Below are 27,179 nucleotides of genomic sequence, written 5' to 3'. Positions count from 1 at the left end.
AGTTACCTCAGGACATTCCCTTGCAGTCTCATCTGGTGAAACAGGATTAATCTCTCCAGATAGAGGAGTGAATCCTTTTTCCTCGGGGGAGGTAGCTACAGGTTTAGCAGGCACTGAATGGTTGATATCTTCAAGTGGAGGTTGGAAGGCAGACTCCTCAGGGCAGACTGAATGTTAGGAATCTGTTTCCTCAGGGCAGGCTGAAGATTGGGTGACTCTTTCCTCAGGGCAGACTGGAGGTAGAGCAGCTCTTTCCTCAGGGCAGACCATTACAGGTTTATCTAGTAAAGACACAGTAGAATCTAGGGTTTCAATGTCCCTACTGCCATCATCATCAGTCCATATGTCCCCATCCTTCAAGATCCCATTCCTTTCCAATCAGTTCCTTCACATTAACAGCAGACACCCTACAAGGTTGGAATTTTAATTTACATTGTTAATCTGTTACTTATGCTATGAGACTCTGGGTCTGGTTTTCGGAGATCTCAAGTATGCGGCCACAGGAAATAAGATTTTCTTTCAGGAGCACGCATAGAAACATTTATATCCTTCGTATGGGGCTTAACCTGCAAATTGGAAGACTTCACCTCATCCCTTTCATTTTTTAAAATTTATTTTATTTTTATTGTGAAAAATAACACATATACAAAAAAGCAATAAATTTCAAAGCACAGTTTAACAAGAAGTTATAGAACAGATTTCAATGTTTCATATGAGTTACAGTTCCACAATTTCAGGTTTTCCCTTCTAGCTGCTCTAAAACACTGGAGACTAAAAAGAAATATCAATACAATGATTCAGTCATATTCATTTGTTTAAATCCTAACTTCTGTGTTTTAACTCCTCTTTCTTCTTTGATCAATCCTTCTCCCAATCTTTAGGGATATTTGGGTTATACCCATTCTAACTTTTTCATGTTGAAAAAGAATGTCAAAAATGTGGGATAGGGGGATGAAACTAGTTGATATTCTTGGAGAGACTAGCACCTCTGGATTTCAGGACTTATCAGGCCTAGGAACCATCTGAAGGTTTTAGGTTTCTGAAAAGTAAACTCTGTGTGTGAAACTTTTGTAGGATCTCAGATAGAGCCCTCTGTGTTCTTTAAGATTAATAGGGATGATGTTGGTTGGGACTTAGCAAACTATGGCAATTAGCAATATTATCTGAATCTTGCACAAGAGTAGCCTCCAGAATAGCATCCGTTTCTTTTATAACTGTATCCAGCATATCTAGGATCAACCAGTCAATGTCATTATACCTTTTAACTCCTCAAAACTCTGGTAAAGTAAAAAACACTGTTACCCAGAGCTTTGCCTCATATAAGCTTACAATTAGCAGAGTCAAATGGTGATATTTTACATATCTCTATTGTCAACTCACACCATGGACTGTCAGTGCCATCTTGATTGTTGGAATTAGAGTCATTTGTGCCTTTTAATCTAATCAATAGGAAAAACCCATTTTCAAGATTCTGTTTCTCCAGAACTGTCCTTGTACCAAAGTTGTAGTAGTCAGGATTCTCTAGGGAAACAGAACCAACAGGAGATACCTGTAAATACTATGAGATTTTATTAAAGTGTCTTATGCAGCTGTGGGGAAGCATGAGTTCAAATTCCATAGGTCAGACTGCAAACTGGCAACTGATGAAAGTTTTCGATGAATTCTACAGGAGAGGCTTCTGAAGTAGAGATGAAAGTTTTCTCCCTTAAAACTGTCAACTGATTGAATTAAATGACTTTCATTATGGAAGGCACTCCTACTGGTTGATTGTAGATGTGAGCATCCATAGTTGGCAAACAATTGACTGATGATTTAAATCCATGAAATGGTGGCAGTAATGGTTAGGCCAGTGCTTGCTTGACCAAGCAACAGGCCACCATCACCTGGCCAAGTTGCACATTAACTTAACCATCACACCTGTATACTTTGGCCCTGCCATGGAAGAATGTAATCTATTAAAGGAAAATAAAAAGCATAAATCAGTAATTTTAGTACAGTAATGGTAAGTGCAAGACTTGGTGGCAACACAGAAGAAGAATTAACTAACTCTACATTAAGACAAAGAAGAATAAAGATCCACAAGGACTCTTGAACTAGATGCCATGTTGACAATGTACTAAGAGAAATTTTAAGTTGAAACCACACCATGTATAAATAAATGTCCAGTGAGAAAAATCATACTGTATTTTGAGAAGAGGAAGTGTTTTTTTTATTAGCAGAACAAATATTAAAGAAGGAAACTATGGTATTTAGAATTTTAATATAGGTAGGCTTGTATCATGGAGGACCAGGTAGGTCATAGTGTAGAACTTGGACTTTATTTTGTTAAACAATACTCTCACTTTAACAGGTATGGGAATCCCCTGGGGATCTTGTTAAAATGTTAATTCTGTACCAGCAGTGTTGGGGTAGAGCCTGAGATTCTGTATTCTAACAGTCTTCCATCTGCTGCTGGTGCTGCTTCACAAGACCATGCTTTGAGTAAGAGCAAGGCTGTAGAGAACAGGAACCATTCAAGGGTTCAATCAGGAGTGAGCCAGTTACTCCTGGACATTATAGGAAGATGGATGGAAGAGAAAGGTTGTTTCATCCAAGCCCTCCTAAGTTGAACTGTCACTTTGCTGTTCAAGTCAAATGTAAGAGTATCCCCCCTCATAAGGGTTCTTAGGTGGGGTGTTCCTGTAAAGAAGACATTGAATGATTTATGTGTGTCGTTTGTGCTGACCAAGAAAAGGGGTGAGGGAAATGGACCTAAGGAGCAAGGCCAGTGCCTGCAGTCAGAGGGGTCAGAACCTATTGTTCTCTGCTCCCCAGACACCACAGAAGCGGAAGATGCTTTTCTGTAGATATCACCATGGCAACAGAACTCCAGCGCTGCTCATCGCCCCCTTCAAAGAGGAGGATGAGTGGGACAGCCCGCACATTGTCAGGTACTATGATGTCATGTCAGATGAAGAAATTGAGAGGATCAAAGAGATTGCAATACCAAAGGTACGTTTCTTAATTAAACTTAAGGGAAACTTAAGGGAAAAGCTGGTGGCAATGAGTTAGAAGCAGATTTTTTCATGACCTGGTCATCCAGATGTCGTCCAAAGCCTCTCAGGAAATAGAATTTATTATATATTATCTGCTTTTCTCCTTTTTTATTGTGGTAAAACATACATAACATAAAAATCATTTTAACCATTTTAAAGTGTACAATAATGTGACATCAATTACTTTGATAGTGTTATGTAAATTTCAGCACTGGAACATTTTCATCGTCCCAGTGGGTAGTGCATACCCATTAAGCACATATTTTTCATTTGCCCTCCCCATAGCTCCTGATAAACACTGTTCCTCTTTCTGTCTCTATGAATTTGCTCAATTCAGTATTTCCTGTATTTGTGTTTCTTATTTCACTCAGCATATCTTCAAGATGTATCTATGTGGTGGCATCTATCAGCACTTTATTCCTTTTTATGCCTGAATAAGTTCATTGTATGGATATGCCACATTTGTTTATGCTTCCATCTTTTGGCTATTATATGAATAATGCTTCTATGAACATTGTAGTAAAAATATCTGTTCGGGTTCCTGTTTTCTTTTTTGAATATATACCTAGAAGTAGGATTTCTGGGTTATATGGCAGTTCTGTATTTAACTTTCAGAGGAACTGCCAAACCATTTTTCAGAGTGGCTACACCATTTTACATCTCCACCAACAATGTACTAAACTTCCTCTTCTTCCACATCCTTGTAAGTACTTATTTTCCATTTATTTAATAATAGCTATCCCAGTGAATATGAAGTGGTATCTCCTTGTAGGTGTGATTTCGATTTTCCTAGTGGCTAATGATGTTAAACATCCTTTCATGTGCTTATTGCCCATTTGTAAATCTTCTTTGGAGAAATATCTATTCTAATTCTTTGCCCATTTTTTATTGGGTTGCTTGTCTTTTTGTTACTGAATTGTAGGAGTTTTTGAAATATATTCTGAGTAGTAAACCATTTCTAAATATTTTCTCCCATTCTGTAGATTGTCTTTCACTTTCTTGCTAATGTCCTTTGAGGCACAAAAGTTTTTAGCTTTAATGAAGACCTGTTTATCTATTTTTTCTATTCTTGCTTGTGCTTTTGTTGTATAAGCTAAGAATCTGTTTCTTAATGCATGTCCTGAGCATGTTTCCCTATATTTTCTTCTAAGAGTTTTATAATTTTAGTTCTTATATTTTTTGTTGTTGATCCATTTGGAGTTCATTTTTTTGTATACAGTCAAAGGCATGTGGATTTCCAGTTTAACACCATTTGTTGAAGAGATTATTCTTTCCCCATTGAATGGATTTGTCAAAAATCGATTGGTCATAGATGTGAGGATTTATTTCTGGACTCTCAGTTCTATTCCATTGGTATATGTGTCTAGCTTTATGTTAATATCACCACTGTCTTAACTACTGTAGATTTGTATTAAGTTTTAAGATAGGGAGGTATAAATCCTCTAACTTTGTTCTTTTTTTTCAAGATTTTGGCTGAGACCCTTTGTATTCTATGTGAATTTGAAGTTCAGCTTTTCCATTTCTGTAAAAAGTCTTCCGGGACTTTGATAGGATTTGCATTGATTTTGTAGATTGCTTTAGGTAGTGTTGCCATCTTAACAATATTAAGTCTTCTAATCATGAGATTGCTATTTATTTATATCTTCTTTAATTTCTTTCATCAATGTTTTTTTAAAGTTTTCAGTGTACGAACTTCAATGTCCTTGGTTAAATATATTCCTACGTATTTTATTCTTTTAAATACCATTGTAAGTAAGATTATTTTCTTAATTTACTTTTCAGATTGTTCGTTATTGGACAAAAATACAATGATTTTTGTATTTTATTCTTGAATTCTGCAACTTTGCCGAATTCATTTATTGTTTCTAGAAGCTTTCTATGAATTATTTGGTATTTTCTATATATAGGATTTTGTCTTCTGTCAATAGGGAGAGTTTTACTTCTTCCCCTCCAATTTGGACACAGTTTATTTGTCTTACCTAATTACACTGGCTAGAACTGCCAGTACAATTCTGAATAACAGTGCTGACAGTAGGCTTCCTTGTTTTGTTCCAGATCTTAGAAGGAAAGCTTTCAGTCATTCATCATAAAGTGTGATGTTAGAAGTGCATTTTTCATATATACCCTTTATTATGTTGAGGAAGTTTCCTTCTGTTTCTATTTTTCTCAGTGTTTTTTTAACAAGTGAGAATGCTGAATCTTTGTCAAATGCCTTTTCTGCATCAATTTTGATGTTCATGTATTTATTTCTTTATTTTATTAATATTGTATATTGCATTAATTGATTTTCTTCTGTTAAACCATCCCTGCATACCATATGCATTTCTCACCTGATCATGATGTATACATCTTTTAATCTGCTATGGGTTCAATTTGCTAGTATGTTGTTGAGGATTTTTACATCTATATTCATAAGAGAAAAAGGTCTGTAATTTTCTTTTTTTGTAGTGTCATTATCAGGTTTTCATTTTAGCATGATGTTGGCTTCATAGAATAAGGTAGTATTCCCACTTCTTCAGTGTTTTGGAAGAGTGTGAGCAGGACTGGTATTAATTCTTCTTGGAATGCTTGGTAGAATCTCCTGTGAAGCTATCCAGTCCTGGACTTCTCTTTGCTGGGAGGTTTTTGATGACAGATTCAATCTCTTTGCTTTTGAAGAGGTTGAAGATACTCTTCTATTTCTTCTGTAGACAGTGTAGATTGTCCACGTATTTCTAGGAAGTTGTCCATTTCATCTAAATTATCTAATTTACTGGCATACAGATGTTCATAGTATCCCCTTAATTACCTTTTTTATTTCTGTATGGTTGGTGATAATGTCCTCCTTCTCATTTCTGATTTTATTTATTTGCCTCCTCTCTCTCTCTCTCTCTGTCTCTTTTTTGTTAGTCTAGCTAAGGGTTTGTTAATTTTATTGACCTTTTCAGAGAACCAACTTTTCGTTTTGTTAATGCTCCCTATTGTTTTTTATTCTCTGTTTCATTTATTTCTGCTCTCATCTTTGTTATTTCTTTCCCTCTGCTTGCTTTGGGTTTAGTGTGATGTTATTTTCCAGTTCCTTTAAGTTTACAATTAGGTCTTTTATTTTACCTCTTTTGTCTTTTTTATCATAAGCATTTAGGGCTATAAATTTCTCTCTCGGCACTCCCTTCACTGCATCCCATAAGTTTTTTTTTCCCAAGGCTCAATTTTGCATTATTTTTATTTTAATTTTTTAGAACACCATTTTTAAAATTTATTTTTATTGTATTAGCATATGTATAACAAAAATATCCATTTTAACAATTTTTAAGTGATACAGTGGCATTAATTACATTTATGATGTTGTGTTACCATCACTACCATCCATTTCCAAAACTGCTTCATTACCCAAGACAGGAATTCTATACCCATTAATCAGTAACTCCCCATTGCCCTATCTCATTATCTCATTAGAGCCCCTGACAACCTCTTATCTAATTTCTGTCCCTATGAATTTGCTTATTCTAGATATTTCATTTAAGTGGAATCATCCACTATTTGTCCATTTGTATTTTTATTTCACTTGACATAATGTTTTCATAGTTATTCCATGTTGTGTTATGGATGAGAACTCCATTCCTTTTTATGACTAAATAATATTCTATTGTTTGTACCTACCGTGTTTTGTTTTTCAAGTCATCTGTCAATGGATATTTGGGTTGCTTCTGTCTTTAGTGAACACCATTTTTTTTTTTTAACGATCAAGAATTGGCTTGAATGTGTGAGTCAGATGCTTACTGAAGCTCTAGGTATGGATCCAATCCTCTGCAGAGGCTTAGCATTGGTAGCCCTGTTGGAAGTAGGCGGCCAGGGTACTTGTCCTAAAGCTTTGTTTTATGGCAAGCTGTCCATGCTTGCATGGTTTGTTATTACTTGGGGCGATCTGGATAAATGGAGTTAATGGAAGTTAGTGGTAGCCAGACCTGAACCAACCTTTGTGCTTTCATTGGTCTCTAGTTTATCCTTTCATCTTGCTTACTGCTCCCTTAAGTTTTGATATGTTCTGTTCTCATTTTCATTTGTCTCAAAATGTTTACTAATTTCCCTTGTAAATTTGTTTGAGTGTTATTTAACTTCCATATATTTGTGGATTTTCCATTTCTCTGCCTAGTATTGATTTCCAGCTTCATTCCATTATGGTGGGAGAGGATGCTTTGTATAATTTCAATCTTTGAAGATTTATTGACTCTTGTTTCATGACCCAGTATGTGGTCAATCCCAAAGAATGATCCATGTGCAGTCATGAAAAATGTATATCCTACTGTTTTGGGGTGCAGTGTTGTGTATATGTCTAAGTCTGGCTCGCATATCATATTATTCTTGTTCTGTGTTTTCTTATTGGTCTTCTGTCTAGATGATCTATCTACTAATGACAGTGGTTTATTGACGTTTCCAACTGTTATTGTAGAGGTGTCTGTTTCTCCCTTCACTTTTGCTAGTTTTTGCATCATGTATTTTAGTTAGGTGAATAAATATATATGCCTGTTATTTTTTCTTGGTGGGTTGACCTTTTTATGCATATATAACGCCCTTCTTTGTCTCTTTAATAGCTTTTGACCTTAAGTCTTTTATTAGTATAGCTATCCTGGCTCTTTTGTGTTATTATTTCCATGGATTATCTTTTTCCACCTCTTCACTTCAATCTATTTGTGTCTTTATGTCCAAGGTGAGTCTCTTATAAACAACATGTAGTTGTCTCATGCCTTGTTATTCAATCTTTGAGTCTGTGTATTTTGATTGGGGAGTTTGCATTAACATTTAGTGTTGTTACTCTAAAGGCAGTACTTATTTCACCTTTTTGTCATTTAGTTTTTATATATCATATCTTTTTATGTCTTGCTTCCCCTTTATTTGCAGCCTCCTTTTCTGTATACTTGATTTTTTGTGATGTATCTAACTGATTCCTTTCTAATTTCTGTAAATGCTGTCAGTATTTTCTTTGTGATTACTCTGGTGTTTGTATTATACAACACACATCTTTAACCAAGTAATTTGAAAAGATACTGTTATATTCAATAGCATACACGTTCTCTGCTCCCATATCCTTCTACTTCCTCTCTTTATGTTGTCAGTCTCACATTACCTTTTTATATTCTGCGTGTCCATTATTGGGAAATACGACTTTTCTTGTTCAGTTGTACTCTGACTCTTACAGAAGTTAAAAAGTAGATTTATTTATATATTGAGGATACAGTGCTATTGGGTTTTAAATTTATCTTTTTAGTTACCTTCACTGATATCTCCACTTCTTCATACTCTCTAAGCCACTCTCTCCTGTCTTTGCTTTCAACAAATGAGATGGGAAGGTTTAGTCTTTTTTTCTTGATACATTGATATCGTAAATAAAGTCTCTTGCTAAAAGGGGAGACGAAGAATAGTATATGAGTAGATAGGCTCTGCCTCATATGGCTAAATGTTAAGATTTGACTGGGCTAGTTTAGGGGTGCCTATGAATGTCTTATATTATTCTCTGAACTTCTCTCTGTGTTTGAAATATTTCAGAATAACATTTTATTAGAATGAATGAATGTGTCGTTGATCTTCTATGTGTAGGACATAAGCAGATAGGCAGGGATGAATTGAAACTGTATTCATTCTTAGCTTCTGTTACCTAGATGGAACGATCCAGTATCTTTAATGTCAATACAGCTTCCACCCATGCATCAGTTGCCAGGATCAGTAAAAGGTAATCTGGAGATTGGGGGTGTTTAGCATCTGTCCCAGTCACCCTAATCATATGTGAGATTTCTCTGACCTGTTTATTCACTTGGTGTCTCTCCATTTGTTTACTATTTGTTTCTTAGGTGTGGCTCTGTGTGCATGCCTCCCTGTGGGCCTGTGTGTGATTGTGTATGTATGTTTGTGTGTGATTTATGTTTTGTTTATCACCCCAGGAGTGATTTTACCCTAGCCTGCATATTCTCCTTTTTATTGGGGTTTGACCAGTTTGCGGTTTTATTTAAGCACCTGGGAAGTCTTGTTATGTCATCACAAAAAGGGCAAAGGATTAGTCCTGAAGACTTGAGTTATAATCCCAGCTCTGCCACTTGCAGGCTTTATAAACTTGGATGATTCACTTCCTCATTATTGTTTCAGTATTGTCATTATTATATGCGAGGGTTGGAAGAAATGAGGGCCATGTGAATGCTGACAGTGTAAGGACTCTGAACCTCCTTATGTGGTATTTCTGAGTCAAAAATGACAATTGTTATATAGTATCCAGAAGAGAGAGGAATGACCTCTGAGCCCTACCCTGCTCCCCTCATTTTCTACTCCATCTGTTTCCCCTCGCTCACACTAATCCTGTGTTAATTCCTTTCCCGTATCTCCTCTTCCCCCTGATATTCCCTACCCAGTGTATTTCTGGTGGAAGAGGAAGACCCTGTGATTGGCCAAGTGAATCGAAGGATTCAGCTCATCACTGGGCTGTCGGATGAAACAGCAGACTTACTCCAGGTAGGAGGTGTCTCAGTCCATGTGAATGAGGAATCTCTGTCCTGACCCCCTTCTTGTTCTTTTAGAATATGGCAGTTGAGCCATAGCTACCTGCTTACGTTGGAGCTTCTCATTATCCATTTGGCAGGATAACTTTTGTTCTGCAGAAACCCCTATATACCAGATAGGCTGCTTATTGTATCTTCATTTAGGAGAAGGCCTTGACAGGCAGAATTCCTGGGCTGGTTTGAAGGCTAACCCTATCTTTTTTTTTCACTTCTAGGTTGCTTGTTACGGTATTGGGGGACTCTATGGACCTCATTTGGATTATTTTTCGGTAAGGACAAAATGTTATTCCTTTGGCTGGGTTCAAGCAGCAAAAGTTGGGTCAGAACTCATATAGGGAGGTTTGGTTTTTAACTCAGGGCTCCTAAATTCTCAAGGATAAATCTTTGGAAATTTCAAGACTCAGGCTCAGAAGAGAAAACATCTTTTATACCCTTCTCTTAAAGTGTTGCTATGTCTGCCAGGCACCTGGAATTCTGTTTAGTTTCCGGAATGGAAAGTGTGGAGAGAGAGAGCCACATAAGGTCCTTTGCCCCTGCCTTTGGGCCCATTTGTGCTAGGTTCCTCTGCCTCATCTTCAGGCAGACCTTATTTCTCTGTTGACAGAAGAGGCTTTTGATTTCCTTGCTTTGAGGTCCAGTGCTTTAGCCAGAGTAACTGAGCTAAATAGAGAGGTAAGAGAGATATTTTGTGCTTTGGGAAGGACAAACTGAGCCAGCACACTAAACAACAAATATTTCTTTAGTACTTTTATGTGCTGATTGCTCTCTTGGGAACTGGAGATAGAAAAGCAAAGAAGACAGTGTCCTTTCCCATACAGAAACCATGTGTTGTTGTTTTTTTTGAGACATAAATATGTACAGCCACTTTCAAAATAATTGAAAATGCTGTAAAGGAAGTATGTATGAAGTGCTCCTGGCACTCAGTAGACAGTCATGAAGCATGAACATTCAGAGAAGCCTTCCTGAAAGAGCAGATCTGACCTAAGACTTTTCCTTTAAACTTTTCCCTTCACCAGGGGACATCCCCAGAAGAAAAGCCTTCTCATAGCTGCCAGAATGCAGTCCAGTAGTAGTTGTCTCTACAGTCAGTCTCACTTCACTGGTACAAGAATCTGGGAAACTGCTTTCTTGATACTGCAGGAACAGCTTTCACTGAAGAAACCATATAGACCTTGGAAGAAAAATCCAGCCTCTTTCTATGTTACTCTATGCTGTGAACTAATCCTGATTTGGCAAAATATTTTCTAAGAGTGGCACACATTCCTTTTTAGCCATCTTTTCTGACCCATTTCCTATGTTGAATTTTCTGTCTTCATCATGGGCAAATGCATAGATTGTTTGGTTCTGTGAAAGCAACACTTTGTTCCTGTACCTGTCCATCTTGCCTGAGTTCCAGTCTCACTTGCCTCACATCTTTCCTTCCTAAGGGTAGGGTGACCTCCATTTGGCTATGTATGACAGGTTTCCCATTCTTACACCACATCCTTTACTATAATAGATGGGAAAGTAATTCTTTTTCGTACTTCTAACTTGTTAAGTCTAAGACCTGCATTTTTTTTTTTTTTTTTACTTAAAATCCATAGGGACTTGAACATTCCTTGGAAACTGATGAGTCAGGGAATCGTGTGGCCACGTTCTTGAACTACGTAAGTAAGGTTAATGCTGGATTACCCACAGGCACACCAAGCATAAATTAGAAAGGTCCCCTCTGAATCAAAATCTCTATAGTAGGGCTCCAGGAGTTTGTATTTTTAAAAACTCCCCAGGAGATTCTAATAATTAATCTGGTATAGGAGCTACAATGGGTAAATGATTAGAAGTAGGAGGAGGATTAGGAGGGAGAGAAAGGGAAGAGTAGCAGAATCACCCCGGGAACTTTTTCATATTACAAAGCGTTCCTTCATTTAATTACTCCTTATGTTGTAAGTCTCCTTATTGAGGAACAAAGATCTGAACTATTTGCTTTGCCAAATCAGATGTGATTCCCCCCTAACCAGGACTAATTTTTTAATTCTTGAGATAATTATTTCATTCTTAAACTAATTTTTGGATAAGCAATGAGGAAAAAATTCAGGACTCTTAGATACATAGCACAAGCATATTTCTACTGTCCTTTCTCTACTCAAAATTGTATTAAATAATATTGATATTATTACATTGCTTTTAAGATTTCTTCATTCCACAGTCATATCAGACCTAGACTTCCACTTTTGTGAGGAACGAACCCAGAGACTTTTGCTCAGAATGGTGACTGCTTCCAAAGGGAAGGATTCCTGTCTCACTTCTACCAGTTCCTTTTGAGAAGAAACGATTTGCAATATTGAAATTCTGTCGTCATCTTTTATCCATTTTGTGGCTGGTAAAATAGATTTCTGTTCTTTAGTAACAGCATTGTTGAGAAAAGAAGCATGTTTTGGACAAGGAGTTTCCTTGAAGGAATTTTTAATTTTGGAAAATGGACACAGGTGATTTACTTTAGTACAATAAATAGTCACAATGTAGAAGTTTTCTTTGGAACAGGTCTTTTGCTGTTGCAATGGATATTTTGGAGTTGTTCTGTGCACTTCTCTCAGAATGACACGGATAAGAAGTAGTGGTTATAGTAATTAAAGCTGATGCTACTTATAGTTCACTTTCTTTGCTTTCTACATATGGCTTAAGTACTGCTTGCCACATTCTTAGAAGAATAGTTGCAACATCAGTGTATTGGTGTCAGTAATTCACTGGAAAGAGCAGGACATTTAGTACCAGAAAACCATGATTTGGATGCAGAATCTGCTACAAACTAGCCACACATATCTCCTTTCTAGTTTGTTGTCCCATTTACTTATTGGTCAGTCTAGCTTTGTTAATCTCTTTAACACGGTCATTTAGCATATATTCACTTAGCACATACAATGTGCAAGACACCATTCTAGTTGCTGGATTTACTGCAATAAATAGAACTGCCAATGTTTTTGCCACCATGAATGTTAAATTCCAGTGGTGGAACTGGGAAACAAATGAGAAAAACAAAAATCAATAAAGGACATTCTCATTACGGTGATATAAAACAACCCTGGAAAAGACTTTCCTCAGAATCAACTAATAAAAAGACAAATCTCACTTGCTTGGATCTCTGAAGTAAATTAGAGCCTGAGAAGGACTCCACAGTGTTGAATTGAAGACTAAGAACTACCCCCCAACCAAAATCAGGTAGGAAAGTGTATCCTGGACTTGCCAGTCTGAACTCCTCTCCCTTACTTGGTCCCACAAAATTTCGGAGTCACAGAATGGCAGCATGGTTTAGGTCACTCCTGCCATGATGCAGAACATAGTGCCATTCACAGCAGCAAATTAGAACCCCACACATCACCAAGCATAGGGACTCAACTCCGCAGAGACCCAGAAAACAGCACAAAAGTGGCTGAATAGTGCCATATACAAAAGTGCCTCAAAGAAAAAAGACCACAGAACTGTTGGCAAGAGTTCAATCCAGTATCTCTTTGCTGGGCGACCTAAACACAAATGGACCTTTCAGGACTGATCCCAACTGGCTCCATAGGGTGGGATAACTTAATGGGAAAGAAACTGGAGGCAGAAAAGTTAAATGGGACAAAAGGCGGGTAGGTGGGAGAGTGAAAAGTGTAATGAAAAAGGACACTGAGGGAGAGAATTTAAATCATAGGTGCTGGGGAGAAAGTTCTACACAAGAACAAACAGAACAGATTGAGAATCATAGAGAAGAAACAAATGAAAGGAAACTTTCTCCTGGAGGTAAAACAATTGCAGGCAAAAAGGGGCAATCTTACAGATTATACCGAAAATCCATGGCAAGAATCAGATTAAGAAGAGCTGAGATCATCTGAATAGTTAAACAAGAGCTACTCTAAAAGTCCAAAATAAGTTGGACCAAGTACCATAGAAGAGCCTTAAAACAATGCCAATCAACAGTAAAACCCTAGCCAATAAAACCCTAGCCCTTCAGAGTTAACCCATCAACCTAATCACCATCAGCAAAAAATTACGGGCATACTAAGAAACAGGAAGACATGGCTCAGTCAAGAGTACAAATTAAAACTTTGGAGGAGACGCAGAATTTTGAAAAATTTTAAAACGAAGTTCAAATCTCCTAAATCAATTCAAGGAAATGAAGGAAAATATGGATATAGATATAAAAGATATTAAGACAATATGTGATTGTGCTGGTTTGAATCTGTTATGTACCCCAGAAAAGCCTTTGTCCTTTTAATCCATTCCTGTGGGTGCAGACCTATTGTGGGTGGGACCTTTTGCTTAGGTTGTTTCCGTGGAATTGTGACCCACCTGATTCAAGGTAGGTCTTAATCCCCTTGCTGGAGTCCTTTATGAGAGGATAAAATTCAGAGAAATTTTGGAGAGAGCTGAGAGAAAGAAAACACCCCAGGAGAAGCCAGAAGGACTCACAGGAGCTGGGAGAGCCGTTTTGAAACCAGAACTCAGGAGAGAAGGATCACCAGATGTCACCATGTGCCTTCCCATGGGATAGAGAAATCCCAGATGCCAGCAGCTTTTCCACAAAGAAGGTGTCTCTCTCTCGATGCCCTAATTCAGATATTTTCATGGCGTTAGAACTGTAAATTTGTCACCCAATAAATCTCCTTTGAAGAAGCCAACCCATTTCTGGTGTATTGCATTCCAGCATCTTTAGCAAATGAAAACACTGAGCATAAAGAGGAATTTGGAAAATTTGAAAGGAAAATAATAGGCATTATGGGAATGAAAGGCAAAATAATGGAGAATAAAAATAGGAGATGCAAGGATATTTTGGTGGTAGAATTCACTTGCCATGTGAGAGACCCAGGTTCGATTCCCAGCCCATGCACTTCCCCCAAAAGACAAATGAACAGAAATTCAACAAATGGTGCTGCAATAATGAAATAGTCACATAGGAAAAGGCTGAAATGTGACCCCCGCAATACAGCATACCCCCCCCCAAAAAAAATAGATTACAGGCATATAACTGCAGATTTCAACAGACTGAAGAATCAGTGAACTAAAAGATAGGACAATTTAAATCATAGAGTCAGCTCTATCTGAAAAACAGTTGAGCAGTATCTTAGAGATCTGACTGACAACATACAGTATGCGAACATCTGTAGCGTGGGTGTCACAGAAGGAGAAGAGGACAAAAAGAGGGCAGAAAGAATATTTGAATAAATAATGGCAGAAAATTTCCTAACTCTTATGAAAGACATAAACATACATGTCCAAGAAGTGCAACGAACTGCAAAAAGAATAAGGCCTAATAGATCTACTCTGAGACACATAATAATCAGAATCTCAAATTCCAAAGATAAAGAAAGAATTCAGAAAACAGTAAGAGAAAAGTGATTCATCATGTACAAGGGATCCTCAATAAGACCATCAATTTCTCACCAGAAACCTTCGAGGTGAGAGGGCAGTGGTATGATGTATTTAATGCACGAAAGAGAAAAACTGCCCTTCAAAAAATGATGGAGATTTTAAAATATTCACACATAAACAGAAACTGTGAGAGTTTGTCAACAAAAGACCTGCCCTATAATAATTATTAAAAGGAGTTCTTCAAGGGCAGGCCACGATGGCTCAGCAGGCAGACTTCTTGCCTGCCATGCCGGAGACCCAGGTTCAATTTCTGGTGCCTGCCCATCCAAAAATAAAAAAAAGTTCTTCAAGTTGAAAGGAAAAGACAGGAGAGAGTGTCTTAGAGTAATGTGAATAAGTGAAGATCTTCAGTGAAGGTAACTGTTTTAGTTTGTAAGCTGCCAGAATGCAATATACCAGAAATGGAATGGCTTTTAAAAAGGGAACTTATTAAGTTGCAAGTTTACAGTTTAAGTCTGTGAAAATGTCCAAATTAAGGCATCTAGAGAAATATACCTTAACTCCAAAGAAAGAGGTGATGAAGTTCTGGGTTTCTCTCTCAGCTGGGAGGGCACTTGGCAATGTCTGCTAACATTCTCTTCTCGTTTCATCAGGCTTCTCTGGGAGCATTTTCTTTCTGCATCTCCAAATGTCACTGAATGTATAGTTTCTGTCAGCACTCAAGATTTTTCCAAAATGAATCCCTCTTAAATGGCTCCAGTAAACAACCCCACCTTGAATGGGTGGATATACCTCTCCATGGAAACCATCTAATCAGAAGTTACCACCCACAATTTGGTGGGTCACATTTCCACGGAAATAATCAAAAAGATCCCGCCCAGCAATATTGAATGAGGATTAAAGGACGTGGCTTTTCTGGGGTAAATGACAGTTTCAAACCAGCATATAACTAATACGGTAAATGCAAAACTCAATAGCACTGTACCCTCAACATATACATCTACTCTTTAATTCCTACAGGAGTCAGAATACAATTGAACAGGAAAAGTCGTATTTCCCAATAATGGACATGCAAAATATAAAAAAGTAATGTGGGACTAATAATATAAAGAGAGGAAGTGGAGGGATATGGGAGCACAGAACGTATATGCTACTGAATATAACTTAATATATTTTCAAATTACTTGGTTAAAGATGTGGGTTGTGTAATACAAACACCAGAGTAACTGCAAATAAAATATTTAAAATATATACAGAAATTAGAAAGGAATCAGGTATATCACCAAAAATTATCTATACAAAAAAGGAGGCTGCAAATAAAGGAGAAGCAAGACATAAAAAATATATGATATATAAAAACCAAACGACAAAAAGGCTGAAATAAGTACTGCCTTTAGAGTAATAACACTAAATGTTAATGCAAACTCCCCAATCAAAATACACAGATTCACAGATTGAATAACAAGGCGTAATACAACTACATGTTGTTTATAAGAGACTCACCTTGGACCTAAAGACATAAGGAAATTGAAATGAAAGGGTGGAAAAAGATAATCCATGGAAATAATAACACAAAAGAAACAGGATAGCTATACTAATAGACAAAATAGACTTTAAGTCAAAAGCTATTACAAGAGACAAAGAAGGGCATTATATATGCATAAAAAGGTCAACCCACCATGAAGAAATAACAGGCATAAATATTTATGCACCTAACCAAAATACATGAGACAAAAACTGGCAAAAGTGAAGGGAGAAATAGACACCTCCAGAATAATTGGAAACGTCAATAAACCACTGTCATTAATAGATAGATCATCTAGGCAGAAGATCAGTAAGGAAATAACAGAACATGAAATAATATGATAAACGAGCTAGACTTAGACATATACAGAACATTGCACCTCAGAACAGCAGGATATACATTTTTCTTGAGTGCACATGAATCGTCCTCAGGATAGACCACATATTGGGTCATGCAGCCAGTCTCAATAAATTTTAAAATACTGAAATTATACAAAGCATCCTCTCTGATCATAAAGGAATGAAACTGGAAATCAATAACAGGCAGAAAAATGGAAAATCCACAAATATATAGAAGTTAAATGACACACTTTTAAACAAATATTTTGAGACAAATGAAAATAGAACATAGAATATAGAATAGAGCATATCAGAACTTTTGAGATGCAGTGAAGGCAAGTGTTAAGAGATAAATTTTATAGCCCTAAATGCTTATGTTAAAAAAGACGAAGTATTTGATGATTTAATACTGAGTGAAATAAGTCAGGCACAGAAAGACAGATACTGTATGATTTCACATTAGGATTGGCAAAGGTAATTTCAGAGGTTGCACTGTCAAATATAGCAGACCTAGAAGTACCCAGAAGCTAGAGATGGGGATAAAGCTACCCCGTGAGGTTGAACTTAGCTGCAAGGAAACGAATAGAAGTGATGGTAACTAATTAGTGGGGTTATAAGTAACACTGACATACTGAAGTTGAATGTGATTGAAACAAGATTTATAGTGCCACATATCCCATTGATTGAATCTACAATTATAAATCTGTTCTGGCATGAACTATTTCAAAGGCTTGATAATTGGACAAAGTATCAGTAGTAGAGAGATATGCTATGGCCAGTAGTTAACAGTAAGACATCAACAGTACCACAGCACTACCAGGGGTAATGATTGGCAGAGGTGGGGGCAGGAAACAAGTGATAAGGGGTAGGTTTGATTTGATATTTAATGAGGCTACGTTTGTTGGTTCTTTGAGTCTCTGTGGACCAGTGAATATTCTTGAAAACTGAGAGTGCTTCTGATGTTAGAACCAAGTGAGGATACTGCAAGGCACAGTTTATATAATCTGGATATTATCCATGATGCCCAGTAAATGTGGGGAGCCAAAGGGTACAATGGCTGAGAAGCAGAATGGTGAACTGTGATACATTTATATGATGGAATATGATGTGGCTACAGAAAGGAAGGACGTCAAGAGGCATGCAACAAACTGAATAAACCTTACAGACAATGTGTTGTGCAAAATAAGCCAGAAACAGACCAAGGTTAGACCCACAGAGGTGGTGTCAGATGGCAGGGGCAACAGCCCTTTTACCAATGGCACTGTTTCACGATGAGGTGGTGTGCTGGTTTGAAAGGATGTATGCCCCCTAGAAAAGCCATGTTTTAATCAAAATCCCGTTTCATAAAGGTAGAATAATCTCTATTCAATACTGTATGTTTGAAACTGTAATCAGATCATCACCCTGGATGATGTGATTTAGTCAAGAGTGGTTGTTAAGCTGGATTAGGTGATGACATGTCTCCACCCATTTGGGTGGGTCTTGGTTGATTTATTGGAGTCCTGTAAAAGAGGAAACATTTTGGAGAATGGGAGATTCAGAGAGAGCAGAGAATGCTGCAACACCATGAAGCAGAGAGTCCACAAGCCAGAGACCTTTGGATACGAAGAAGGAAAACGCCTCCTGGGGAGCTTCACGAAACCAGAAGCCAGGAGAGAAGAAGCTAGCAGATGATACCGTGTTTGCCATGTACCCTTCCAGGTGAGAGAGGAACCCTGACTGTATTCACCATGTGCCTTTTCAGATGAGAGAGAAACTCTGACTGTGCTCGCCATGTGCCCTTCCACTTAAGAGAGAAACCCTGAACTTCATCGGCCTTCTTGAACCAAGGTATCTTTCCCTGGATGCCTTAGATTGGACATTTCTATAGACTTGTTTTAATTGGGACATTTTCTCAGCCTTAGAACTGTAAACTAGCAACTTATTAAATTCCCCTTTTAAAAGCCATTCTGTTTCTGGTATATTGCATTCCGGCAGCTAGCAATCTAGAACAGGTAGAGGTGGAGGACTTCCAGTATGTCGAAGACTTTAGAAACATATTTCTGCCTGCCCGTGTGGGGATAACTTCACCATCACAAGGAAGATTTGGAGAATGGAGAAGCTGTGGCAATGTGCCCTAGCTGCTCTCTCATTATAAAAGTGATTTATGACAAAGATCAGTTTATGTGTAGAGAAACAATCCCAGCACCTTCCACCAACAAAGAATTAAACGCTGAAGAAGCCTATAAGAATCCATATCTTAAACTGTTGAGAATGAACTAAGATGGAAAAATCAAATGGAAAGTTACAGAACTCTTCACAGGGACAACCTTTTTGTGATTTATTGTTCTGTTTAGAGTGTGGATTCTTTCATCAACTTCTACGTTCACCTTCAATTAAAGAAGCAACTTACAACGTGACATACATGGATTTCATGCATGAAACTTTGAATTGCAAGTGTTCTTAAGTTTCCATCCAAATTTTTTAAAAAGATAATTTCAAATCAGTGTATTTTTTCCTCTCAGTTTCAACATTTTTTATCTTAAACCTAATTATTTCATTATCTGATAACAGAATCATCTACCTCAAAGTCATTAGTATTCCTAAACAAAAAAGGGATTGTATTTTTTAGTTGGTTATTAAGATTATTAACATTAGCCCCTTCCTTTGACAGTTGACATTAACCTTGCTATTCTAAGCTTAATAAAATTAGTCTCTCCTCATTTGTGTCACTGTTAGAATGTTGGTATTCTGTTAAGCATGCCTTTTCTGTTATGGTTGATGCATACAGTGTTGGCTGTGGTATTAAAGAGAAAATACAGTGAGGTCATAATTTCTCTAGCTTAAAAGTTAGTGAATAGAAAAGAAAAGTTAAGAAGTGAAGTGGTCAAAGAACATTGAGTTTCCTTTCCAATAGTCTATATGTTCCTTGAAAATCAGGAAAAGATAAAAAGATAAGCAGCCAAGGGAAGCAAAATTGTTAACAGAATGAGAGGAGCCAAATGCATGGATTTAGTAAATGAGATGCTTGAATAATTTTGCCAGATCAGAGCAAATAAAATTTCTGTTTCTGGGGAAAAAAAAAAACAGAAAGAAAAGAATATACTAAGATCTCTTTCAGACAATACATATAAGAAAATGGGAGTCTAGTCTGTAAACCTTTATAGAAGCCACACTTAGTCTGAAGTTTTAAGTGTATATCTAGATTCTAAGACACTGAGCTATATGTGTATCAGCTGGTATTTCCCTGGAACTTTGAGTGACTATGTGATACCTGAGACCCAGAAATGGAGTGCTGCAACCCTGAAAGTTAGAAAAGCTATATACATTGACAATTGAAATAACCAAAAAAGAAATCAGGCCTCAATTAGAGTTGAAAATGAAGCCAGTCTGGCTGGGACTAAGGTAAATCAGAGTACAGAGTAAAAAGATAATAGTGTATATACCTCTAGACCTTCATCTACAGTATAAGACCAAAGGCATAGAGGTTTATTATTATGTCTAGAACTTACATTTTCTGTAACACACAAACTAAATCAACCTGTCTGGTTAGCTTATTTAAACAACCCAAACTCCTTGAGTCCAGAACAGAAGCAAGGTCTTGTAATTCTCTATAGTTTAATGTAATACCCAGATAATCTCAAACTAAGGTGGGCTGATAATTAAGAAGTATTGGTAGTGTCCCTCAAGGGTCCGAAGGAGACACAGAAAAAAAATGGAACTATTAAACTTTCCCATCTAGGAAACTCTAGGTATGCTCTCATCCAATGGGGACTCCCAAGAAAATAGGCCAAGCCCTTTATTTCAAAGCTTGCCTTCATGAAACTTGTATCTGTAGTGTAGAAGCTGAGCCTACTTATAACGAGTCCTAAAAGTTGCTTTCAGGAAACCTCTTCTGTTGCTCAGATGTGGCCTCTCTCTCTCTCTAAGCCCAACTCTGCAAGGAAAATCTTTACCCTACCCCCTATGTGGGACATGACATTCAGAGGTGAAAGTTTCCTTGATAGTGTGGGACATAACTCCTCATTTGTGTCACTGTTAGACTGTTGATGAGTCTGACCCTGGTATCATGAGATTGACAAAACCTTCCAGACCAAAGGGGGAAAAGAAGTGTAATAAAATAAGGCATCAGTGACCAAGAGAAATAAAATACAATCAAGAGGCTATTCTGGAGGTTCCTCTTATGCAAGCTTCAGGTAGATAGTGTTAATTGCTATGGTTTGCTAATCTCCAACCAACATCACTCCTGTTACTCTTAAGAACACCTAGGGCTTGAACTAAGACTTAGTAAAGTTTCATGCATTAAGTTTGCTTTCCTGGAACCCATAATTTACAGAGGGTTCCTAGGCCAAGTAAATCCTGAAACCTAGATGTACCAGCCTCTCCAAGATCATCAGCTAACTACATCCACCTACCCTTTAGTATCAACACGCCTTCTCAACATGAAAAAGTCAGAACAGTCATGTCCTAAAGTTCCCAATAGGTTTGGAGAAGGATCAGAAGAGAAGGAGGAGTTATAAAAAAGAGAAAACAGGATTTAACAAATGAGCATGGCTGCTGAATCACTATATTGATATCTCTTCTAGCCTCCAGTGTTTTGGAGCAGCTAAGAGGGAAAATCTGAAATAGTCGAATGGTAATCCATAACAAACTCTGAAATCTGTTCTGTAACTACTTGTTGAAGTGCACTTTGAAAATTATTGTTTTTTCCTTTCTTTTCTTTGTATATGTATTTCACAATAAAAAGTATTTTAAAAATAGATGAAAGAGCTAAAATCAAAGACCTAACCACACACCTGAAGGAATTAGAAAAAGAACAGCAAACTAAACCCTAAGCAAGCAGAAAGAAAGAAATAAGAAAGAGAGTGCATAAATAAATGAAATAGAGAATAAACAACAACAACAACAAAACAATAGGGAGCATTAACAAAACTGAAAGTTGGTCCTTTGAAAAGATCAATAAAATTAACAAACCCTTAGCCAGACTGACAAAGAAGAAGAGAACAGAAATAAAATCCAGTTCCATGGAACAGTTGTTTTACCTCCTTGTGGAAGTTAACACCTCCTTTTGGAAGTAAGACCTTTATAACAGCAGAGCATAAGATCACAGGAACAGGAAACAGAAATTTTCCTAGTTGATTGCTAGGGGCAATAGTGAAAGATGCCACTTTCATTTCCACCCCTAGATTCCTAGACCCATGAGTCCTAGCTTTGGGAGAAACAGCATAGATTGGACACTGATTTAGAACATACACAACCTCCTGCAGAACACTGACTAAGCCCTATAAAGTATTGCCACCCAGTTGGCACTGTAGTTGAGTCTCTAAAAGGCCATTCTACCATTCTTCCAATCTTCCTGTTTCAAAGTACTGGGGGACATCATAAGACCAGTGAACTCCAAGGGCATAGGCTCATTGCCATGCTTTCTTGAGTTCCGTAATCAGAAGCAGTGCTGTGTGGAATACTATGATGGTGGATAAGGCATTCTGAAGGCCCACAGATGGTAATTTTGGCAGAAGCATTGCATGCAGGGCAGACAAATACACATCAAGAGTGTCCATTCCACCAAGCATAAAACATTGCCCTTTCTATTATGGAAGTGGTCCAGTGTAATCAACCTGTCACCAGATAGCAGGGTCATCTCCTCAGAGAATGGTGCCATGTCAGGGATTTGGTGTTGGTCCCTGCTGTAGTACAAATTGGACACTTAGCAGTGACTGTAGCCAAGTCCTTCTTGGTGAGTGGAAGCCCATGTTGTTGAGTCTATGTATAGCCTCCATCCTTACCACCATGGCCACTTTGTTCAGAAACCTATGGGTTATGCTTGAGAAAGAGACTGACTGTTGCCCACAGAAAGGGTTATCCTGTCCACTTGATTATTAAAGTCTTCCTCTGTGGCGGTTACCCTCTGGTGAGCATTCACATGGGACACAAATATCTTCATATTCTTTACCCACTCAAGTCTATGCACATACCTCTTCCCCTAATCTCTTTGTCACCATCTTCCAATCATACCCCTTCCAAGTCCCTGAACATGCAGCCAAGCCATTAGCAATGGCCCATGAACAGTATACAAATGTACCTCTTGCCAGTTCTCCTTGCAAGCAAAATGAACAACGAGATGCACTGCTCGAAGTTCTACCCAGTGGGAGGACTTCCTCTCACCACTGTACTTGAGGGATTTTCCAGAAAGGGGCTGTTAAGCTGTAGCTGTCCACTTTCAGGTGGATCCTGCTTATTGTACAGAACCCTTTATAAACCAGGCCTGAGTTTTCTCTTCCTCAGTCAGTTGATCATAGGGAACTCCCCAAAAGGCTATAGCCATGGCTTGAAGAGAGAAGGTAATGTGGTAGCAGTTGAGAGTCATAGGAATTTGGGCCACTTCATCATGTAACTTACTTGTGCCCTCAGGTAATATTAGGACATAAGATATTATGTCTTAAGCCTAATATCATATGTAATACTTCCATTTAATAATGGAGTGCTGCTCTGCATGCCCAACTTTATGCCTTGGCAACACCCAGTTCATACGGGGCATCTCAAGTCTGAAGATAACTTTGTGTCCCATTGTTAAGTGTTCAGTCTTTACTAAGTAAGGCTCAGTAGCAGACCAAAAATTGTTCCTCAGAAGAAGGGTAGTTATCTGCAGAGGATGACAGTTCTTTGCTACAAAATCCTAAGAGTCTGTACTATGACTCCCGTATAGGGGCCTTTCAAAGGTATTTCACTTCAAGTGCTATTAGATATACTGGATCATTGGCTTAAGTGGCAGAGCAGCTTGAATGGCATCCTTTACCTGTGACAGCCTCTCCTCTTGTTCTTTTCCTTACTCGAAACTAGAAACTTTTCTGGCCACTTGGTAAATTGGCCATAGTAGCACCCCCAAATGAGGAATATGTTGCCTCTAAAAATTTGAAGAGGCAAACTAGGCATTGCGCCTTTTGTTGTTTAGAAAGGGCCAGATTCAACAGCTTATCCTTCACTTTGGAAAGGATATCTTGACAAGCCCCATATCACTGGATGCCTAGAAATTTCATTGAGGTAGAAGGCCCCTGAATTTTTGTTGGATTTATCTCTTACCCATTGACATGCAAATGTCTTACCAGTAAGTCCAGGGTAGTTTCTACTTCTTGCTCATTTTGTCTTATCAGCATAATGTTATAAATGTAATGGACCAGTATGATGTCTTCTGGAAGGGAAAGATGATCCAGGTCACTGAGGTCTAGATTATGACATAGGGCTGGAGAACTGATATACCCCTGAGGTAGTACAGTAAAATGCCGGCTGAAAGCAAGTGGTTTCTGGTGGTCTTTACTAATAGGTATCATGAAAAAAAAGCACTTACTAGGTCAATAGGTATAAACCAGGTACCAGGGAATATGTTAATTTGCTCAAGTGATGATACTACATGTGAAATACCAATTGTAATTGGAGTCATCACTGTCATCCTCGAAGACCCATCTGTTTTCTGCACAGGCCAAATAGAGTTAAATGGGGATGTGATGGGAATCATCATTCCTGCATCTTTCAAGTCCTTGATTGTGGCACTAATCTCTGAAATTTCTCCAAGAATATGGCATTGCTTTTGGTTTACTATTTTGGTAGGTAGAGGCAGTTATAGTGTCTTCTGCTTGGCCTCTTCTCCGGTATTAGCCCTCAGGCCACAAATCAGGGAACCAAAGTGGGGATTCTGCCAGTAGGTGAATATGCTTATTGCAAGTATGTATTCTGGAACTGGGTAAATAACCATGGAATGGGTTAGGGGACCAACTCTACCCACTGTGAGATGGATCTGAGCTAAATTTCCTTTGATACCCAACCTCCATATGTTTGTGAATATTAAGAGATTTATTTTAGGATTTGGCTCACCTAACCATGGGGATTGGCAAATCTGAATTCCATAGGACAAGACACAAGTTGGAAACTCCATTGAGGGTGAGGTTGGATTCCCCAGGAGAAGCTGGCTAGGGGAAGTAGAAGTAAGAATTGTTTTTCTGACTTCTGAAATTCTCAGTTCTGGCTTCAAGACTCCAACTGATTGGATGAGAAGACTTCCCTCATTGCTGAAAACAATTTCCTTTGTTGATTGCAGATACAATCAACTGACTATAGGTGCTAATCCATCTATGAAATACCCTCACAGTAACAATCAGGCCAGAATGTGCTTATTCCAAACAACTTAACTCCATAACCTAGCCAGGTTGACACATGAAATTAACTATCATAGATGGCTTAGCTCAAAATATGGGTGCAAGTCAAAAATATACTGCTACAGAGAGTGTCACTGTTGGAAATCCTCTTAATGATCACAGCTCTGGATAGTGTATATATGGCTGAAGGTAAAAATAAACTCTTGCCAAGATTTCATGTGACAGGACACCCCATTTGAACCAGCACTTTTAGGATGCAGACCCAATAATATTATTTATATCCTGCTTGAACACGTTGACTAGGTCCTGTATCTTCTTCAGTGCATAGTCTCTTTCCTCCCCTTTCATGTCAGCATTTCCTCATCAGGTTATATTGTAATTTGACCCTAGTTAGGATGGTAGTGGCCAGAAGGAAAGATGGGACTAGTTCCTGAGGGGTGGTGCATGTGGTCTTACGGGGCTGAGGCCTCTGCATCATATTCAAGCAATGGAGTAGCACTAACCCTTTAAATGTTTATTTATTTTTAATTGATATGTAGTTCATGTATTATAAAATTCATCTTTTTAAACTGTACAATTTAGTGTTTTTTAGAATATTCACAAAGTTGTGTAACCATCACCACTAAATCTGAAATATTTTCATTACTCTAAAAAGCAACCTCCTCACATTCATCGCTTGTCCTAGTCCCCATAAAACACAAACCTACTTTCTGTCTCTGTGGATTTGCCTATTCTAGACATTTCATGCTGGTGGAATCACACATCATGTGGCCTTTTGTGTCTGATTTCTTTCACTTAACATAAAGTTTTCCAGGTTAATTCATATTTTAGCACTTACCTCTATTTTGTTCTTTTTATGACTGAATAATATTCAATTGTATAGTTATACCATATTTTGTTTGTCCATGTTTAGTAATTTTTGTTGAAAACTGGACATTTTAAGTGAGATAATCTGGCAGTTCTGGAATCCTGGAAATCAGATTCTCTCCTCTTCCTGAGGTTTATTGTTGTGGCTTGTTCTAGTTGTTGTTTTGTGTTTAGTGACTTCTGAACTGATCTGTAAAATCTGTATTCTTTGTTGTGTGTGGCCACTGAAGTCTCTTCTAAATTAGCTTATTGGTCTGCTAACGATGGAACAGAGATTTAATTAACTGCTTGGGAGCAATAAGTCTTCTAGTCTTTGCCAAGAAGCTCTGTGTATTTGTGTTGGGGCATGTGTTCAACACTTGGCCAAGAAATTGATGATTCTACCTTAGCTTTCTCTTCCTGCTTGGGCAGAGCCTCGAGGTCAGCCTGAGGTGAGAGTTTAGGGCTTTCTCAGGTCTTTCCCGAGCATGTACCCAGCCTTAAGCATGTAAGTGGCCTTTTAGATTATTAGGAATATGCCAGAGCTTTTCAAGCTCCCTGTGGGCATCTCATTCCTCAGCTTTTCCTTTTAAGCTTTTTGGTTAGTTAATTGTTTTTACCAATTGTTTGAGCAGGATTTAGGGTCTGAGAGCCTCAAGTGAGAATGGGTAAACACTATGCTTTGTTTTTCCAGATGAGTGATGTAGAAGCTGGTGGTGCTACTGTCTTCCCAGAACTAGGGGCTGTGATTTCACCTAAGAAGGTAAATTCTGTTCTTCGTAGGGCACTGGTTGTTACAGGGCTCAGACCTTGTAAGGTCTCCTACTGCTGCCCCATGCCCTGCCCTGCCCTGCTTGACTCTGACTGTGATGGACTTCAGGAACTTACTGCCTAGACTCCAATCTTGTAGCACTATTTTGAGAGAAGGAGCAGGAATTCTTCAAGGACAAGTGGATTTCCTTACATCCACCATGCAATGAGGAGTAGGTGTTACTTGGAGAATTCCCCTGTTCCTGGAGTTCCAGAGCTCTATCCGCTTGTAAATAAGAAAGTGAGGGTGTTTCCTCTCAGATTGGAGTCTCCGTACCACTTTGTGTTCAAGTCCCAGAAAGCTGGAATGATGAGTATATGTGTTGCTGACAACGTTCCCTGAATAAAACCAAATCCTGTACTGATCACCCGTGGCTTCTTTTTTGGAGTTCAGAAATTGATTCTCCTATTTATCTACTCAAACCAAGTCTCAGGACATGTTTTGACATGCAGTCTCTTTCCCAGGGGACAGCCTTGTTCTGGTACAACCTTTTGCGGAGTGGGAAAGGCAACCACCTAACAAGACATGGTTCTTGCCCTGTGCTTGTTGGCTGCAAATGGGGTGAGTGGTCTGAGACATAGCCTTGATGGCCTCCAGACTGGGCTTTGGTGGTCACCCGTAGACTCTGAACTGGGAGAAAATTGTT

The 27,179-nt window shown here is 38.1% G+C and overlaps 1 protein-coding gene and 1 pseudogene across 19 annotated transcripts in view; both read left to right on the top strand.

The window, feature by feature from the left end:
* LOC143664917 (prolyl 4-hydroxylase subunit alpha-2-like) overlaps positions 1–27,179 on the top strand; it is a 211,622-nt gene that overhangs the window by 123,127 nt on the left and 61,316 nt on the right. For 9 of the 19 annotated variants that reach the window (XR_013166675.1, XM_077138374.1, XM_077138375.1 and 6 more), the window contains 7 exons: positions 2,815–2,991; positions 8,672–8,742; positions 9,413–9,512; positions 9,775–9,828; positions 11,143–11,205; positions 26,417–26,485; positions 26,998–27,094. Coding sequence is in view for 15 of the 19 variants with exons in the window: in XM_077138374.1 (XP_076994489.1) it covers positions 2,815–2,991; positions 8,672–8,742; positions 9,413–9,512; positions 9,775–9,828; positions 11,143–11,205; positions 26,417–26,485; positions 26,998–27,094 (631 nt within the window). In the remaining 4 variants the exon portion in view is untranslated. Of the gene's footprint in view, positions 1–2,814; positions 2,992–8,671; positions 8,743–9,412; positions 9,513–9,774; positions 9,829–11,142; positions 11,206–11,727; positions 12,046–26,416; positions 26,486–26,997; positions 27,095–27,179 lie in introns of those variants that run through there. The other 10 variants (XR_013166678.1, XR_013166676.1, XR_013166677.1 and 7 more) reach the window with 4 other exon arrangements.
* Positions 18,003–19,197, top strand: LOC143664919 (diphthamide biosynthesis protein 3-like; annotated as a pseudogene).

Source organism: Tamandua tetradactyla, chromosome 20 (assembly GCF_023851605.1).
Source record: "Tamandua tetradactyla isolate mTamTet1 chromosome 20, mTamTet1.pri, whole genome shotgun sequence".
Lineage (NCBI taxonomy): Eukaryota > Metazoa > Chordata > Mammalia > Pilosa > Myrmecophagidae > Tamandua > Tamandua tetradactyla.
The sequence above is the reverse complement of the archived record's forward strand: the minus strand, read 5'-3'. Positions and strand labels throughout refer to the sequence as shown.